The sequence below is a fragment of the Pteropus alecto genome, unplaced genomic scaffold (assembly GCF_000325575.1).
Source record: "Pteropus alecto unplaced genomic scaffold, ASM32557v1 scaffold110, whole genome shotgun sequence".
Classification (NCBI taxonomy): Eukaryota; Metazoa; Chordata; class Mammalia; order Chiroptera; family Pteropodidae; genus Pteropus; species Pteropus alecto.
Genome location: NW_006431920.1, coordinates 7,536,128 through 7,549,390, shown reverse-complemented (window position 1 = coordinate 7,549,390; position 13,263 = coordinate 7,536,128). Strand labels below are relative to the sequence as shown.

The window sequence follows — 13,263 nt, the reverse complement described above, 5'->3', positions numbered from 1 at the left end:
GTTTCAGAGAAGGGCTGGGAGTTGGAGGTGGCTTGGCCTGAAATAGGGGTTCCATGGGCTCCTCCTCATTTTCAACCAATTAGTACAGACTTTCAACCTTATATCATGTTATATAATAGGGTAACATTATGTAAAATTTTATTTAACATTTTCTTTAACTGGACTTTCCATACTTAAAATATTCTTTGCATATTAAACAACTGAACCAGTCCTACTCCATCCATTCTTTGCAGCTGAGGCTGCTGAAGTTCAAAAAGGTGAATTGACTTCTCCAAGGTCACACATTGTGTTGGCTAAAAGCTATTTCTCGTGTTCCTCCTTTGAAAGCTCAAAAGCTGGGCCAGCTGCCAAGTCTTCTGGGCGTTCACACCTCTGCCGTCTGGGTCAGCCCGCAGTACATCCAGCGGCCCCGCTGACCTGACCATATCCCTTTGCACCTGGGACTCCTCGGTGTGTGTTTGGAAAACGAAATGCTTTTCAGGTGGTCAGGGGCAGAGCCGAGTGAAGAAGTCACATATTCTCAGAGTTCTTTCTCTTCCCTGCAGTCTGTATGGCCCCTTCTCTTTCCTGATTTACTTCTGCATCGAAGTCAGCCTTTCAGAGAACACGAAATATTCTGGTAATGGCAAAATAAAGCAGCTTTTTCTCCCACCCACAGATTAAGTTACTAAAAACCCCACTTGGAAAAGGAGCATCTGAGGAACTTATGACCGAAAGGGGAAGATGGCACTGGGTGGCTGAGGGCATTATTTTTCATTTGTGACAACACTGTCATTTCTTAACTTTCAGGAAAACAAGCCAACAAATAAATACACGAGTGAAACTCTCAGTGACATTTCGCAGTTATAGTGGACATGTGGGTAATTTCCATCTCACCCATTGTTTTTACTAGAAACTTCTTGACTTGGCCACAGATGATAGGCATACTAAGAAGTAGTTTATTTCTAAAAGTACCTGTCCATCCACCTAAATGTTCAATGCCTTCCTGGTCTTTTGTCTGAAGAGACCAGGTAATTTCTGCCTCGTAAGTCTGTGCCCCAGAGACACTGCCCCAAAGCCCGGGCAATCAGGTCCTCTCGTGTGGCCAGTTCTACGGAAATGTACTGTAGACGTCTAAGGCTTAGTTTCCTTTCTGTCGGCTCTTCCCCTTCTCTCTGCCACTCGCTTTACCTACCGTTTCTATTTCTTTTCGGATGTTAGCTAGAGAGCCTCTAGGCTTCCTCTACCATTTCTATTGCTAACCCTGTTTCCTCTCCCTCTGACCGTTCCCAGTGGGACCAACACATACACTGGAACTGACCTTCTTGTTATTTCCAAGGAAGTATTGAAGTCATACACACTGACACTTCCAACAAGGGAAACTTAGATTCTTGTTCTGAAAAAGGCAAGTACTTAACTGTTTAGGTACATATGACCCACAATAATTCGAAGGTAACTATTGGCTCTCAAGCCATTTAATCACATATACAGAGATGTTCGCTAAAAAATCCTTTGGGTATCCTATATGTATGCTGTTATTTAAAATTTTACCTTTGCTGCTTCTGTTCCTGGAAATAGAGAAAATATTTACCTCTCTCCCCCTGCAAAAGAGAATCTCTAAGATATTATAAAAAGCCTGTCTAAAGATAATAATTAGTAATGTGTAATGCTAAAGCAATTTCCTTGACAGTCTTTTCAATTATTTACTGGGATTCAGATATTGAACTTGGTTTCAGGTAAATCTCCAGCGTAGAAAAATGGTTGTCTTGTAGCTGAGTCTGTCAATAACTTGGAATGACATGAGGGAGGGGTTTGACCCTTGTCAGTTTGGCAAAAGTTCTTGTAAAGCTTCAATGTGAAACATTACCAGGTGTACCTTATAGCTTGGCAGGTTAAAATAACTAATCTTTATGCTAAAGGGGCTCTTCACAGGTTTTGCCTCAAGGTCAAGCATGTTGGATGTACGTTGATAAAACAACTCGCAGATTAATGCTCACCTTAGATGAAAGGGGAGTGTGTCACTTCTTTGTCACAGTCCCTTGTTCTTGTTTTGGAAATCCAGCCATAATATTATCTTGGCAGAGAGCTGAAATTGTACACTTCTTATTTAATTTGTTTTGTGCATTACTGTTCTTCCTGTTTAGGGTAGTTCTATTGCCATTCTCTCTCGTTTGAATTCACTTAGAAGTCAACTTCATCTCAAAGAGAGATGACCTTGTTGCTTGCAACATGTGCTTACTCCAGCCTAGTAACTTTCTCCAGGGCAGTATCATGCATTGCTTGGCTTGAGGCTGAATTCTTGAACTTTCTGTGACCGGTTTAGATGAATTCAGATATACCTCTGGAGCCGACGGCAGTGTCAGCTTACCCCTGAGTCATGGGGCTCCGTAGGGGAGGTAGAGAAGCTGGAATAAAATCAGGAATCTCTTAGAGAAAGAGAGGAATGCATACTTGGTAGGCAGCCAACGATGTCAAGTGCAATTATATTCTTGCAATTTCCAAGGTCATCTGTTTTTATTCCTTAAGTACAAAAATACTCTTGGATGTTTGCAAAGCTTTGAACTAATTATTGGTCCTTTAAAAATTCATTCCCCCAAATTATACTCTTTGGCCCCTCCCCCCTTTCCTCTCCCACCCCTTCCACATGGGTCCCCTGAAACCAGGTGTCATGCCTGCTTCATCTGAATATTCTTGACACTCATCATAGGCACAGAAGGAATATATGAAGAATACATACATATAATTCATTCTCTGAATTCCTCCAGGGTTCAAGGACCTCAGACTTTGAGTAGAACAAACAAAACAAAGCCCATACCTACAAGAGTCTTGACACAAGTTGCCCGAGTTAGGGCTGCCTCTTTTCCACCCCATTTTCAGCCTTGGCATGTTACTTTTATTGTTTTTAAAGTCTATGATGACCAGAAAGAGCACGTTTTATTTTTTTAACTCATCACTAATATACCATAATTTGAGGATGTTTATCATATTTTTTATTAGATTGCTTATTCTTGTTTTAAGCCTCTTAGGCTTTTATCTTCCTGCATACTTCTAGGATAAGAGACAGGGAAAGGATGATAGAAAATGGGAGGGCACTTTAGCATGTCCCGTATGTATCTACTGTGTTTCTTGCAATCACTGGAGTGGGTTAAACTTATTTGTTCCATTTAAAAGATAAAACATTCATCGACAAGTGATTTTTCTAAAGTCTTTGTATTATCTATTACTGCTGTAATTAATTACCAATGACAGTGGCTTAAAACAACCCAGATTTATTCTCTTACGGCTGTAGGAGTCAGTCGTTCAAATGGTTCTCATTTGGCTAAAATCAAGGCATCAACTGGCCCACATTCCTTTTGGAGGCTCAAGGGAAGAATCTGTTTCCTTACATTTTCCAGCTTGCAGAGGCTGCTTGCATCCTGTGGCTTGTGGCCCCTTCCTCCATCTTCAAAGCCAGAGCACAGCATCTTCAGATCGCTCTCTGACTCTTGACCTTTCTGCCTCCCTCTGCCATTTTTAAGGATCCTTGTGATTATATAGCGTCCACCAAGATAATCCAAGATAATATCTCTATCTCAAAATTATTAATTACATGTGCGAAGCCCCTTTTGCTCTATAAGGGGGTAACATCGTCACAGCTTCTAAGGATTAGAAAGTAGAACCCTCGGGGGCATTATCTGCCTACCACAGTCGTAGACCCATATATCATGTCCTAACAGAGTTCACCTTCTGGTTTCTAGCCTTCTGTCTACACAGGAAAAGGGTTTGGGCTCCTTTGTGTCTTCCTTGATACTTATTCCTTGGATGTTACTTATTTAATGTTATGAAGAACTAACATCATCTGTGACTGCGTGGACAAATGGGGGTTGCTAGGTGGTCGACAACTGTGTACAATGGATCGTAATGATACCGTGATTACGTAATGGGGTGGAGGTGGGGAGGCAGCACCTTGGCACCTGAGACCTGTGAGTGTTAGAGATTTTAAAATTTGCCCTGTCGTGGCCTGTTCAATGAACTCACAGTCTTCTAACTTTTTTCTTTTAGGCTTATGAACAGAACTACATCGTGAAGAATTATTTCTACTATTACCTATTCAGATTTTCGGCTGCTTTGGGTCAAGAAGTGTTCTACATCACATTTCTTCCATTCACTCACTGGCATATCGATCCTTTTTTATCCAGAAGACTGACCATCATATGGGTTGTAAGTCTTACTATTACTTATGAATCACTAATACTTCAACAGCTACCTGCTTTGGTATTCAAGTACTTTGAACACGTGCTCTTTTTTTTTAATTGGAGTTTAATTTTCACCTGGTTTACTTTGGAAAAATAACAGACAAAATTAAAAAGCTTTGAACACAATTCGTTTTGTTTGCAAAGCCAAACATACCTATACCTATGGATTTCATGTACTTTGGTTCTGAGAACCCAGGAAAGACCATAAAGAGCATCCTCCCACGAGGCCAATTTTAGTAAAATGGCTTGAAAAACTAAAACTAGAAGCTGTTGACTAATAGTCCCAGTTGGTATTAAGAGACTACTCTATACACATTGGAGAGACAACATATAAGAAGGCAGGGCACTTCCCTTGAGGGCACTTCTAGTGCAGTGAGGGCAGCTGGCATTTTCATTGGCAAAACCCAATGAAAATTCCAGGTAGACAGGGGGAGCCCTTTTCTGGTATTTTACTTGGGACCCTATTGTTTAACTTTTTTCAGGACCGAATAAGTTCTGATTTTTTTTTTTTACTTGTAGGGGAGGGTGGATATTTGCAAGGCAGCGAGCCTTGCTGCCAGTGTATGGGCCAGATAGGCCTGGGTTCAAGGGCAGCTCAGCCACTGAATTTGTCTGGGTGCCCTTGACCTCAGCCTTACCCTCCTCAGCTGTAAAGTGGTGTTCGTAACTCATATCTCTCAGAGTCGTGAAGACGTTGAGAGGGTGCACAGAGCTCAGGGCCTGGCACCTGGGAGGACTCTACAAGTCACTACTGGAGAGCACGATAATCCATAGTTACTAGATTATGAAGGTTAAGGAGCCTCAAAGATCAACCAAGTATAAGGTCAAAGATTGTGTATCTGGAAGAGGAAACTTCAGGGACAAGACCGCGAGCACCAGAAAAAAGGTCAGAATTGCTTGGTCGTGTGTAAAGGAATTGGGGTTCTGGTGTGGCTCTGCTCTGAGAAGCTGTGTGATTTTAAGCAAGTGACTGCCCCACTCTGGGCTTTATTCACCTCATGGGTAGAACAAGTTAAAGTGGCCTCGATGGGGAGCCATAAACTCAAATGTCCTCAAAGGCAGGGGAGAGAAGTAAAACAGTGAAGTCCTGGGTGGGAAGAGGTGGCGAGGGTTGGGGCGGAAGTGAGAATCACAGTGTGAGCACATCGACCCTGGGGAGCAGCTGTCCCTCCCCTGCTCCACCTGTGCCTGCCCTGAGGAAAAATGGGCCAGAGTTGCCAGATCTGTGTTTCATGGGAAATCTCCCACGTTTTAAATGTAGGCTTACATTTTAAAAACATTATATGCCAAGTGAACACAGAGCACTCGAAATCCAGATAGATGAGGCTTGGGTCGAAGCCTCTGGCCTAAATTGCTAAGGTGCCTATGGCTCATGGTTAAGATTATTTGGCCCTGAATTCTTCCTATATTTTTCCTTTTCTCTCTAAAACTACAAGCCACTTTTGTCTTTCCCCATCCGTATCTCCTGTCCAGTCCTCTTTTGAAATCTAGCTTCTGTGTCAAAGAATGACCCCAAAATCTGCAAAGGATGTGCATCTTGCACAGGGGCAGTGTTAGTGCTATTGTCCCTCAGCCTGTGGAAACCCAGATTCTCTACCTGCAGAGCGATGACGGCCACTGGAGCAGCTGGGGTGGGGGGAGGACAGAGAGGGAGTGGGGGACATTCATTCTGTCCTTAAGATTCGAAAATACCCACGGTACTTGAGTTTCTTTCTGTCATTTATTTTCTGAGATTCAAAAAAAAAAAAAAAAAAATCCAAGTTTTACGGTGATTGAGTGGGATAAATGATTTTAAATACCTTTAATAACCTTATAATTTGTATGCTCAGCTCAAGGCCAATCGTTCCTCCCGCTGAGGGTGGGAAACTCTTCCTGAGGGGCCAGTAAGACCTTGAGACCTGATGGGAGGCAATGGTGGGAGGACTGACGCTCTGGTCGTCATTATTGGTTATTGTTTTCTGCTTTGGAGTCGTCATTTCAAAGTGCTCGAAGGATTTCCTGTTTGAGGTCGAATTATCCATCTTTGTCAGAGAGTAAGCAAATAAAATCGTGGCCCCAGAAAAAGGAAAGCACGGCCTTTGAGTATGCCGTTTGACCTGAGCTTTGGTGATTTGTGACTTGATTTCACAAATGAGTCCACAAGGCTCCCACCGTGAGAGTTACATGTCCTGTGTGGTCAGCCGTCTCTGTAAGGCAGTGCGTGCTCTCCTGGCAGGTCCCTGTAGAGGAATGGAGGCCATAGGGCTGGAGGGGGAGAGGAGATAAATATTGAGAGTGAGATAGCGAGACAGAAGTTGAGAGAGGTTGAGGTGGGGAGAGGGAGAGGTCGAGAGGAGGTGTTGATAGAGAGAGAAAAGTCGAAAGGGAGAGAAGCCTTTAAGGAAGGAAGGTGCTCTGCCCTACAGAGATAATCTGAGAGATGCTTGGTTTGGCTCCCGTGTTGAAAGTGGACAAAGAGAAGAGGAATTCCTGGAGGTGTTGGGCTTGGAAGGGCAGGGAGTGGTGGAGTATGGCGAAGCTCCCCTCGGCGTCCTGCTGAGGCAGCCTCCCTCCTGAGTTAGCTGCCTCCTCAAGGGGTGAGGATTAAAAAATGTGAATTACAGAAGAGGTAGAGCTCGAAGTCCTGTAACTTTAAACATCTTATCTCTCCTAAAATTCTTTGGAAGGCACTCGCATTCAGCAGTGCCATTCTTGTCAAATTTTATATTAATTCGACAATTGTCACTGGATGAAGCCCCAACAGGTTTTATTGATTTTAAAAATCAATTGTTGTATTAGGGGTGACTCATACTATCTGAAGTAGTTTATCAGAATTTATGGTTCTATTAACTGCTTTCTCGTCACAATCATAATTGTTCCTCCCCTCCATTGTACATCTTTTATTGGCATCCATGTTATCTGTTTTTCTCATCTTATTTGATCTATATAACAGTGAGTTAATATCATTGTCATCATTTTACAAATGGGATAGTAATACTTAAATAATAATAGGCCATATCAGATATCGAGCCCTCGGTAAATATGCCATGCACTGTAATAGTGCTTTATATATTTTACCTCATTTAATCCTGCCAGCAATTTCGACAAGTGGTTACTGCCAGCCCACTTTATAGATCAGGAAACTGACATGTAGAAAGATTAAATGATTTGCCCAGGATCCCATTGGATAAAATGGCAAAGTGGATTTGATCCCGTCCCCTGAAGGCCTTCTGTGCTAGAGAGGGCCACCATTGTTGTTTCTTAGAAGAACATAGCTAAGTGACGTGAATTCACTGCTGAATTTTTAAGAGACGTTAAAGCTAAGTCTTCAAGCATTGAAACAATTTGCCAACATTCTCTTCTATTGCATATTTGTTATGATTGCATTTCAGGTATGCCTGTATGTCGTGTTATAACTCTATATTCTATCACACAAAAGATGTCTTGACAAGTCACAGGTATTTTATCCCAGAAAATTTAGATAAACTTTTGTTAAATTAGCTCTAAAAGACATCAATCAAGTCATTACTTCCCTCTTCTGTCACTTATCAAGGTTTTTAACCTGTCATTGGATTCAACAGAACGTTTGACATTGGGACAGAAAAGGCAGTGAAAGGGTTATCTAATTAGATGCTCATAAAAAGATGTTGTAGATAGTTCTTCAGAATGAGCCACTGTCCAACTGAGTGACTGTCTGATCTCTTGGGTTCCATTTTGGCATAGTGACAGCCCCACCAAAAAGTAAAACAAAGGCTTTAAAATAGTATTGCCGTGTCTTAAAATGGTTGGAGGCAATTTCATTAAAACTTCATGGTGTTCAGCTTTGTAACATGAGGCGAAATTCTCACTTTTTGCTAAATAACGTTCTCCATTTTTTTTGAATAGCAATTCAAATATTGGTACTGCAATTGATCCTTGACAAGCACATTTTCTCTGTTTTCATGACATTTTAGTTATTTATATTCTGCCTCTTTTTACAGATATTTCATGGCATTCAAGATGGGAGGTACAAAACAATGGGAAAAGTAGATGAAATCAAAATTAGGAGGAATATAAGTAGAATAGGATATTAAGGTCTAGTCTAAAATTCAGTGTGGCTTACTGATTCAAAGTTGAGGCCACAAATTTTTCTCTGAACTTCGATCAAACCAAAATGAAATTACATTATCCACTGGGAAATAGGAGGCATATTTGTAAGAGAGGAAACCTTGTCCTTTCACATAGGATTAAGAAAAGCATTACGACCAGTGACACATACATGATTTTCCTAGAAATATTGCTTGGTTTCAGCCCCCCTCCCCTGTGTGAGAGTACTCATTTTTATGCTTCCTTATGAGCTTTGCGTTTGGTCGGTTTTTTTAAATCATTGCTAATTTAAATGATGAAAAATGGCATCTCAGTTCATTTTCATTTCCTATATTTTTAGTGTGGATGAAAACATTTTCAGATCTTTATTAGCCATGTGTATTAACTCTTTTGTGAACTGTTTGCCTTTTGAGTATTTTTAATTTTTAAGTTGATTTCCACCAATTGTGAATGTACAATGATACTGAACGATTGATTTTCTATGTCTCAGAGGAAGTGTGTCTTTATAGATAAGATTTTTAGAAGTTCAGGACTTTGAGAAATGGTATATGGCTTTTTAGTATCATCAATAGTGACCTAAGAAAGTTCTTTGAAATTGAATTTTAATGCTTATGTGCTATGTGATCACTTTAGTGAGGCACAGACCTCGCCATTCCCTGTTGTCTTACTCTTTGTGACCTCCTTGGTTCTTTTAAGGTATTTGAATTTGGGACACATGTCTTCAGGCATTTCATCTTTCTGGCCTGGTTCCTTGATGATACAATAGCTTACTGAGTGGAGACCAGCCTTTGGAAACCCTGGTTCATGCCACCTGAACTCCAATAAGGTTAAAATTTGTCTTTGAGTTTTTCCTTGCCTTTTTTCCCACTCGTAAAAACAAAAAAAATTACCTAACATCAAAAGATATATTCACCAGCATCCTAACCTATGTATGGTTATTGTAAAGTAATAGTTATCGTATCCAAACTGTTCCAACAGTTCTTCTGATTGAGCTGAAGCCCTGGGTCGCTTCTGAGAGGTTGGGTTAATCTCTCTTCTAATAACTTATGCCTTTTGATGATCTTCCCAACTAGAAGCAAGAAGTGTACATGGGCAGGAAGCTGGGGGCGTGGAGGCGGGTTCTGCTTCCATCTCCAACGGCAGCTTTGAGTTTTGGTCAGAAGTTTGTTTCCTGTAACACCATGAAAGGAACACAAGGCTGATGTTTATAGTAGTGTTTTTTTGGTTCCCAGAAAACGAGACCAGCCAAACCAGCTTGGGAAGGGAGGATCTGGTGTAAGTTTATGAAAAACCCTGTAGGAACCAGAACCTCACAGGAGCCAGTGAACAGTTCGGGTATCTGCTGCAATGAGGCTGTCACTCCACATATCTGCTTCATTACCTCCTGTTGCCAGCTGGTAACTTTCCAGCTATCTTTTAGTTCATATTTTTAAGACAATCTGACCCAGCTCTTTGAGTAACATGACTGCATCCATCTCGGGCCAGTGTATACACAGGCTGTACTTGGTCCAAACAGCTGTGTTGTGGGTGGGGAGAGACAATTCACTGGGACACAGAGGCATAGGCCAGGTCAGAACATCAAGAGATTTGGACTAGAGTGCTAGCCGTGAACCTTGCTCAGGACACTTCATGATTCTGGCCTTCATTGTCCCTAGCTTTAAAATGAAAAGACCCAGCTAGAGGATCCTCGAGGCTTGTAACATGGTCATGAGCCTTTGTATATGGTCGTTATGTGACACTTGAGAGAGGTCCATCCATAGCAGGGAGTAAGAGAAAAAAAAAAAGCAAAATTTGGGCAAGATAACGAAAAATATATATAAATAAAGTAGAAGGCATGTCATCCTTTTTTGCAGACCGAATGCTAATGTGACTTGACTTCTTTTGTCTTGTGAATCCCCTCAATATTAGACAGTGTATTTGAAATGCATATTCAATCCATTGTTAAATAATTGTTAGTTTGTTTGCTGTTTTGAATGAAAAAAACAGATCAGAGGATTGCTTTAAAAGAAAATGCTTAATTGCTTGGTGAGTATAAATTCCACTTTTTTTGCACAGTCAAAATCCTGACGATAAGGAAGCCATAAGAGCAGAAGATTTCTTTTGGCAGGTCCTTCTGTTCGTACCCTTCCAAGTCAAATTAACTGCTTTTGGAAAGCTCAGGCTGCAAATGACGGATGTCACATCACTCCCGTTCTGATTATTGAAAGGTAGCTAGCTGATGCCTATAACACAACACAGACCCCTAAAATTTACATTTAAATTGTGCCTACCGTCTAGATAAGTGTCTAATTGCAACAAAGTCTAGGGTATTATTTTATAAAACATCCCCATAAGTTTGTTAAGAGGCGAACTTTGTAATAATATGTCAAAATGCAGTGGTGTCTCTGGACGTGGGCAGGCTGCCACCTGGCTATGTCACAGGACAGCCTGGTAAGGGACAAGAGGAAGCAGCCTTCCCCATCATCCTCGTAATTCACAGCCCCTAGACTGGGGTCAATTTTAGTGCCAAAAGATGACTTTAAATGTGATTATCTCCTAATCCTCTGTTTAAAACACTACCACCGCTCACTTCAAAAGATTGCCCTGCTTGTTAAGTTGGTTCTTGCTTGAGATTAATGAGTCTTGAAAAGTTTTCAACAATGGCCAGATTGTAACCCTCGCTGACTTGCATTGAACGGAACAGAATTAGGCGTCAGAGATTCTGCCCCGTCCCTCTGAAGTAGAATCTTGTAATTTAGCCTTAGTTAAATATTAAGTAAATGTCTCTAGGGGGTTTGTTATGCAAACTGTATTGGTTTGGTTTTGAAGCACAATAAAGAAATCTTTTGGATTTAGTGTAGGTTTTGTTTTTGTTTTTTTTTTTTAAAAAGCCTTTAAACTGGACTCCTATGGTGAAATAGATAGATTTGTATCTCTTTAATTATCACCATCATTACCCCAAAAATGGTTTTCTACTGTATTTTATGATGATGACTGGACAATGTACCCACATTTTTTTAAAACTTTCCTGCAAAACACACACACACACACACACACACTCTCTCTCTCTCTCTCTCTCTCTCTCTCTCTCTCTCTCTCTCTCTACTGTTGCTGCTCCCAACCCCCTAGGACCGCCATGATGGTTTTAGGTTTGGTGTTGGTTTGGTTTTAATTGAGCAGAATCATAATCCTCACAGAGAGGGAGCAGCACCCTCCTCCTCCCCACACCCCCAAGCATCTCCGAATTTACCTCCTGAATGTGTGATTATTTTTAAGTTTACCTAGATATCGCATTGTTTTGAACACCAGGGCCTGGAGGCAAGATGTCTTTAAGGATGAAATTAGATTGCATCTGCTAAAGTGATGCAAAAAAAGTAAATATTTCATGCAGAGTTTGGATGTGCAGTTAGTCCTCCTCTCCCTTAGGTTGTATTGTAGCTTTTAATGTCTTTTCAAGAAGCTTAAATAGCATTTGCAAGGTCATATCCAGACCCGAAACCAAGGCCCATCCTGGCAGGTCAGAGCGTAAGAATTCAGCTGGAGTCAGGCTGGTGGGTGGGACTAGGGCCAGTCAGGTCCCTGAGGATCCTTACCACACACCCTCCTGGACTGGACTTTGTCCCAGATTCTCTCCCATTCATCTATAAAACAAAAGAAAAGAGAACGAGCTAATCATAGGCCAGTTTCATTTTTCAGATATTCTCAAAAGCTTAACAACTCTCTTTTTTTTAACCAATCAATTCCACTTGCGACTGAGGCTTCATTCTTGAATGGATACCATTCTCCTAGCGGCTGCGTCCTGAGCCGCCTCTACAAGCCAGGTGCTTTACATACAAGAAGCCCATTTCACAGATGAGAAAACAACCCCAAAGCGCTGGAGTGACTCACCCAAGGGGAAAGATCCAGTAAGTAGCATAGGTAGTGTTCACACCTGGCTCTACCTCCCAGTGCCATCTGTTCCTTTCCACTGCGCCATCTTGCTTCAAATGGCTAAAGTCCACCCCCCCCAACCCCCCATCCAATTATTCAGAAATGCGCTTGGCCTCTTTGGTTGAAAAGGCTCTATATATCATCATAGCCTTATTTGCCAGTGTCTTATATGTCCGGCAGCCACATGTCACAGATTTCTCCTTCCACTTCTCTGTACTGTGGTCCCTGTTGAGAACCCCCCACCCCCAGTTGTCAGACTTCATGTCCCAGACTTTTTACACTTCCCCAGAAGGCCAGGACATCCCAGGGACCTAGGAGGGTGGAGAAGGACTTCAGTGCCTTTGTCTCAGGACTGGAGGCCTGAAGAGAGCTGCCTGCTAATCCTGTGGCCTTGTCATGCCGAGGCTCACGGCCCTACTTCCTAATCCTATTTTGCAAAGCAGCCAAGTGGAAGAGAAGGAGTGAGGATCCGAGTGGCCCATTGTCCCATTAGGAGGTGGAGATTTGGCCCTAGGGGGCCTGTTATTGCCTGAGGAGACAGAACCTCCTGGGGAAGGCCTGGCATTTTTCTTGTCAATGTGCCTTGTCCTTCCCAGGTTTCTCGCCACTGGGTGTCTTCATCTGTCCCGCTCACGTGCCCGTCCAGCCCTCCTGCGTGAGGGATGGGGAGCCTTACATTCCTCAGCAGCTCTCCAGTAGCTTTTGGGGATTGGGAAATATCCCCTGTTCTGGGAAAGGGAAGGAAAGAAAGTCTTTTATCTGTTAAGTGCTCCACCAGTTTACAGCTAGAGAGACCACACTTTATTCTGGCCTCTGGAATTTTCTGGAAGCTTGAGAGCTACTAGACCAACCTAGTCTTATTAATCTAACGGCTGTCATCTCTCTTCTTGCATCTCTCTTTTTTTTTTTTTCTTTTTTTTTTTTTTTGCCAGTTCAGTGCTGAGGCTTCCCCAGAAGAGCCTTTTGTAACTTCTTCTCCCCAATGCAGATGACATGGGACACCCTCTTTAGTGAGAGGCCCTGCCCCCAGATACCAGCTGTGACCATTCCTTCCCTTCCAGGCCCAGCCGCCACC

The 13,263-nt window shown here is 42.1% G+C and overlaps 1 protein-coding gene across 1 annotated transcript in view; it reads left to right on the top strand.

Moving 5' to 3' along the window:
• Positions 1-13,263, top strand: part of SGPP2 (sphingosine-1-phosphate phosphatase 2) — an 89,423-nt gene that overhangs the window by 31,482 nt on the left and 44,678 nt on the right. Inside the window, exon 2 of the mRNA XM_006906672.2 lies at positions 4,021-4,179. Within this exon, the coding sequence (XP_006906734.1) occupies positions 4,021-4,179 (159 nt within the window). The remainder of the gene's footprint in view (positions 1-4,020; positions 4,180-13,263) is intronic.